This window comes from Alosa sapidissima, chromosome 3 (assembly GCF_018492685.1).
Source record: "Alosa sapidissima isolate fAloSap1 chromosome 3, fAloSap1.pri, whole genome shotgun sequence".
Lineage (NCBI taxonomy): Eukaryota > Metazoa > Chordata > Actinopteri > Clupeiformes > Clupeidae > Alosa > Alosa sapidissima.
In genome coordinates this window covers 24,051,074-24,057,311 of record NC_055959.1, presented here as the reverse complement: position 1 = coordinate 24,057,311, position 6,238 = coordinate 24,051,074, and the positions used below count along the sequence as shown (strand labels likewise).

General features: G+C 45.5%; 1 protein-coding gene across 1 annotated transcript; it reads left to right on the top strand.

The window, feature by feature from the left end:
• The first annotated feature begins 1,276 nt into the window (after positions 1-1,276).
• On the top strand, positions 1,277-5,642 carry LOC121704760 (mucin-2-like). The gene is made up of 2 exons (XM_042085215.1): positions 1,277-2,381; positions 2,439-5,642. The coding sequence occupies exons 1-2, from the start codon at positions 1,537-1,539 to the stop codon at positions 3,445-3,447; spliced, it is 1,854 nt and encodes a 617-aa protein (XP_041941149.1). The 5' UTR covers positions 1,277-1,536; the 3' UTR covers positions 3,448-5,642.
• Positions 5,643-6,238: the final 596 nt, after the last annotated feature.

The window sequence follows — 6,238 nt, the reverse complement described above, 5'->3', positions numbered from 1 at the left end:
GAATCAGAGTGCCTACTGTATGTAGTAAATGGAAAATCTCTACAGCAAAAGGCCAGTCTACCGCTACATGCATTTGGTTTGTTTCGGCCATTTATTAGTAATGATTTACACAGTTTGTTCACTACTTACTGTTTACCTGAGCATTCAGTATTGTGCAATATAGCATACAGAAGGTGAGGGACATTTTGGGGGGAAAGAAGTGGTGCATTTTATCATTCAAACATGCGACTTTTCATGAAAATTCTATAATCCAAGATGGCCGCCACCATATGACGTCATAATATGCAAATTAGATATAAACATTTAATCTCTACATAAACTTTGGGTCATCCTTAATATTTCTCTAATTTACAGAAAGTCTCTATCTCTTATCACTTTTAAGATAAAGTCTTTTGAAATGAAGATGTCAAAATTGATCGTTTCGGAAAAAAACCTCTGGCGCCTAAAGGGTTAAGACCCTCACCAAATTAATTTTCTAGACACCACCATCTTTTTCACCCCTATTTCACCTACACATAAAACTTTTAGCTCCAAAGTTTATTTTAAACCCACGGACACTCACTCACTTTTGCACAAGCACAGCAATCACCCAAAACACACGTTTAGATCCATAGTTAAATCACAAATAATCCGCTTTCATCGCATCTGCTCCTTTCCCACAGACCTTCACTATGCCATACAACAACTCTTTCAAGCCCTCCGTAAGAGGCACTATTCTAAACGTTTCCTCCGCCACATTAAGCACTTGACTTTGGCCGGCCTTGCTCCCACTCACTCATACACCCCAAACACTTGCCCATCACCCACTCCCACACCAGACCTTCCTCTTAACCCCAACCCGGACCCCAACCCAGACCCAGATCCTAATCCTAACCCTTTTCCTAACCTTAACCCTGACTCTAACCCCTACCCCTTTCCTAACCTTAACCTCAGGAGTTTTCCAAGGAGCAACACGGTATTTCTGCTTTTATTCCTTACTAGTTAATCCAATTGGTTTTAAATTATTTGAAATAAAGATTGGCTTTTAAATTTTAACAAACACTGTAAGAGGACTACCCTATCCACCTGCCTGACCACATGGATTAGCATGCTAGCACATATCTGGACTGTTTGCTATACACCTGGCTGTCAAGACTGTGCTCTCTTTCATGAACTTGGACTGCAACCTCACTCTTTTGGAGGTAACCTGAGCAATCTACCATCTGGAACACTACTCTGTGGATCTTTAACATCAAACCCAACACAAGCATGAGGTATGCGAACCTAGGTCTGCGCTACAGGTAAGGGCTTTTATCTTTTCAGTTGTTTGTTTTTAGTGTTGGTTAATTTCTGTAAGGTTGGCTTTTACCGTTTTGCTCCTTTCTAGCCAGCTGCCCCCATTCCTTTTTCCCCCCCTCCAACATATTTGCTCCCCCCATTTTTTATTTTTGGTTTTTTGGTTTTGTTTTCTTTCTTTTCTTCTCCCTACACTACACAACTCCATACATTGACTTCCATACATTCACTTCCACTCACTCACTACATTACACATACAACATGGCCTCATTCAACAGACCCTACACACGTCCTCTCACACAACCTCCAGATCCCCTCACCCGACAACAATCCAAACACTACTTCAAACTGATTCAAGTCACTCACCACCAACACATAATTTCACATGCACTCCAGACAGGCCTCTTCCCCACAGGTATGACCAGACAAGTAGCCAAACTTACACAATTCATTAAACCAGCACTACCCACTCAACATACACGCACACTACTCAACCAGAACACATCAGACTGGATGCAACACAACATGGACATCCTTCTGGAACACTATAACACACAACTTACACTACTGACTTCCACCCCTTCCCCTTTCAATACACTGGCATTTCAGATTGCCAGTGGCTGGGCCAGAAAGAGGTACCATACTCGCCTGTCACCCACTACCTTACAGACAGTTCAACGGCTTCTCAACCCTCAGTCTTCCCCCCACACAACACCAACACACACCACCCCCCCTCCCCATACTACTACCCCCACTCCTAGGGACCCCCCCACACCCACTCACTCTTCTGACCCCTCTTTTCTCACTGAATTCCCTCCTCTTCCTGCACCCACTAGGGCCCCTACTCCCCCTCCTAAACAGGACTTGGGAGTTATGCCACATCCCACACTTACACTTACCACCCCATCCATCCCTTCACTCTCCACTTCCATTGACTTACAGCAGGTCACTTTTACCATCAACACACCTGACCTGACAGATACACTCTCAGATACTGATGACCATCAACACCCACCCAACACCACACACACCACTCAGAACGCACAACACCACACCAAAAATCCCCCCACTACTCCCACACCCATAGACACTTCTCCCATTGACACCCCAAACCCTCTTACTAACCCTAACCCTACACCCACTAACACCCACCCTACTGACACTCTCCCGGTCTCCCCTACCCTTACACCACCCAAAAACAGACCCACCATACAGGTTACAGCCCTTGTCACTCACACTTATAACAGTCAGCCCACAATCACCCAACGCCCTAACACGGCCATCACTAACACCACCCAGGCTAACCACCTCATAACACATTTGGTTCCACAGGATATAACACCATGTCTCTCTCCACCAGGTTCCACCCAAGTGGGAGGGGTAGACCCAGGACAGTCCAAACCATCAAGGGTGATGATGAGCAAGGGAAACAAAAAAGCTAACCAGCTTACAAAACCCAATGCTGAGCCCTCCACCTCCACAGGTGTAGAACTGTCTGGGGCTCCTACTCCCTCCCCCCTACCTCTACACAAACCCTCACCTACACCACACTCTACACAACCCCTGTCCCCTAGGCCCCCTCTTCTTCGGACTCCTACAGTCCCACTTCTCTCTCTCCCCCTCTTCTCTCCTACCTATCACAAATGGTCCAACAATAGACTTCAGGAGTGGCACATCAGACCTAACAAACCCATATTATTCATAGGCGATTCCAATCTGGCCCGTATTCCCCCTCATCCATATCCCAACATACAGATAGACAGCTATCCAGGTGCCACAGCCAACCACATGAACCGGTTACTTGAGAAAACCTCCCCACAAGAAGCCGTTGAGCTGTTAGTCCTGTCGGTGGGTACCAACAACAGAGAACACAATGCTAAGGCCACCACCAACAAACAACTTAACAAAATGTTTAAGTTGGCCACCAAAGTTTTCCCCAACGCCAACATTTATGTCCCGGTCATCAACTTTTCCCCCTCTATTCACCCACACTACAAATACAATCTCACCGAGATTAACCGCTACATCACCACCCACCTCCCCCACCTCCAACCACTTCCAGCAGATCAATTTTCCACCACACTTGATCACATCCACTGGACCCCAGAAGTGGCTTCCAAAATCCTCCACTTCTGGTGCTCACAACTAAATTTAACCTTTCACAGACCCTAAATCAGGACACACCCTCACACACCCTGAATCACACTTCACCTCACACTGACTCCCTCATCCTCAACTTGTCCAAGTCCCTTATTCTCTCCCCTGTACAAACTGCACTTCTAGAAAAAGGTCTTTCTTTTATTCCCACACCCACCAGCCAGGACCGGGAGGGACTGCGAAGGGACATCCATGGTTATCATAGACGCTTGAAATTACATGATCATTTTAAACACAAACCCCACCGTGAGCCCGTCCCCTTCACTCTCCCCTCCACCTGGGAACCTGACTCTTCCCAGGTGGATGGGAGACTACGTACCCTTATTAGACAAGATCTCCATTCCCTGTCCACCTATCTCTCCCGCCCTTTTGACTCCAGCCACCCCAACATCTCCCCAGCAGAAAAAAGAGCAATTTTCCAACTTTGCCACAACCCAAACATCATCATTAAACCAGCCGACAAGGGTTCCAAAATAGTTATTCTAGACACTCACCAATACCTCCTAGAAGCCAACAGGCAACTTTCCAACCCACTCCATTACAAACCCATCACTCAATCCCTTCAACCCAAAGCACAAGAAAAAGTTCGCAATCTGGTCCTCTCACTATATACCAATCATTCCATAACCAAAAAACAATTTGATTTCCTGATCGGACCAGACCAACCCAGACCCCGCGCCTTTTATCTTCTCCCCAAAATCCACAAGCCACCTGACTCATGGACAATTCCCTTCGCAGTCCCTCCTGGTAGACCCATAGTTTCAGATTGTAGTTCCACCACTTATAACATTTCTTTTTTCATAGATCATTTTCTTAATCCCCTCTCCACTAAACACCCCACATACATACAAGACACATATGATTTCATACATAAAATCCGGCCCATGGCAGTTCCCAACCATACTTACCTGTTCACCATCGATGTTGACAGTCTCTATACAAACATAGACACCATCTCAGGCCTTCAAGCAGTACAGCACAAGTTTACTCAATTTCCAGATCCCACACGCCCAGACAATACTTTACTTCAACTTTTAGAAATCTGTTTAACCCATAACGACTTTGAATTCGACGATAAACTGTTTTTACAAATCCATGGAACTGCCATGGGCCAGAGATTCGCCCCCGCATATGCCAACATCTTTATGAGCGAGTGGGAGCAAGAAGCCTTAGCCAAATGTCCCCTGAAACCCCTCTTTTTCTATCGCTTCCTGGATGATATCATCGGCGCCTGGACTCACACACTAGACCAATTCACGGACTTTATGAACATACTCAACACACACCACACTACAATTAAACTGAAATCCACAATTGACCTTCACTCAGTCAATTTCCTGGACACCACACTTTTTCTTACACCATCCACTCCAACACATAGTTCCCTCAGTACTAAAATTTTCTTCAAACCCACTGATACGCACGCACTTTTGCATAAATCCAGTTACCATCCCAAACACACTTTCCGAGGCATCATTAAATCTCAAATCATTCGTTTCCACCGTATCTGCACTTTTCCCACAGACCTCCAGGAAGCGATAGAAATTCTCTTTAGAGCCCTCCGCCCCCGTGGATACTCAAAAAGATTTTTAAGGAAAATTAAAACAGACACCCTGACCCTTCTTGCTCCCACTCGCTCAGACACTAATTCTCCTCCCACCATAATGGCCCCCCCCAACCCCACTCCTGACCCCAACCCCACTGCCACACCTTTCATTCCACTAGTCACTACCTTTTCACAACCCACCACACATTTGCACCACACTCTCAAACAACACTTCACTCACTTTCAGTCCTCCCACACTCACTTCCAACATCACAGACTCATCTCAGCCTTCCGTAAAAACAAAAACCTTCAAGACCTCCTCATTAGATCACGTTTCTCTAGGAAGCCCCCACTCAAGCCATCACCACAGGACTCCTTCTTCAAACCACAACACTTCATCACTAACCTTCACTCACACCTTTCTGCCCCTAACACACCCCTCTCACTAGACACCACAAATGCTGTCTACATCATCACATGCAATAAATGTCACTTACAGTATATAGGAGAAACAGGTCACTCAATCAAAACCAGACTCAAACAACATCTATACACCATTTCTAGGAACTCACGCACCACCCATATAGTTACACATTTCCAGCAACACAGCACTGCACACCTTGGCATTTGTGGTCTCGAGAGCAACCCCGGCTGGACCCGAGCACAGAGGCAACGAGCAGAACGGAGCTGGATAAATAAACTTCACACTTTCTTCCCCCTTGGTCTCAATTAATCCACTCCTCTGTTTCCTTCTGTTTCTCAATAAAGCTACATCTTTCCTTCCCCTTTTCTCCCAGGTCCTGTCCTATTTATTTATTTATATATATAAAATCTGTTATTTATCCCTTATTACTTCCCCCCCCCCCCCCCTCTTTTTAGTCCATTAAGTTCTCCACCCCAGTTCACCCCATCTTTTCCACTCCCCCTAGACTAACCCAGGACTTTTACTTTTTATTATTTATTTTCACTTTACACAATTTAGATGTCTTTACCTTTTATTTCTGCAGTGTCGTGGTTTCTTTCATGAATTTTACACTTTTGATTTTTAGCACTTATAGCACTTTTTGATTTCTAGCACTTATAGCACTTTTCCTGGTCTTAGTCTATCCCTTACTCCCAGCCCCAATTTTTGCACTTGCTTTATTCTTTTTCTTTTAGCCCCATTCCCTAGTTTTAACCCCGCCCAGCTGCTTGGCCCAAACCCCAACCCCTATCCCTAAACCCAACCCCCACCCCTTAACCTAACCCCCATTCCTTAAC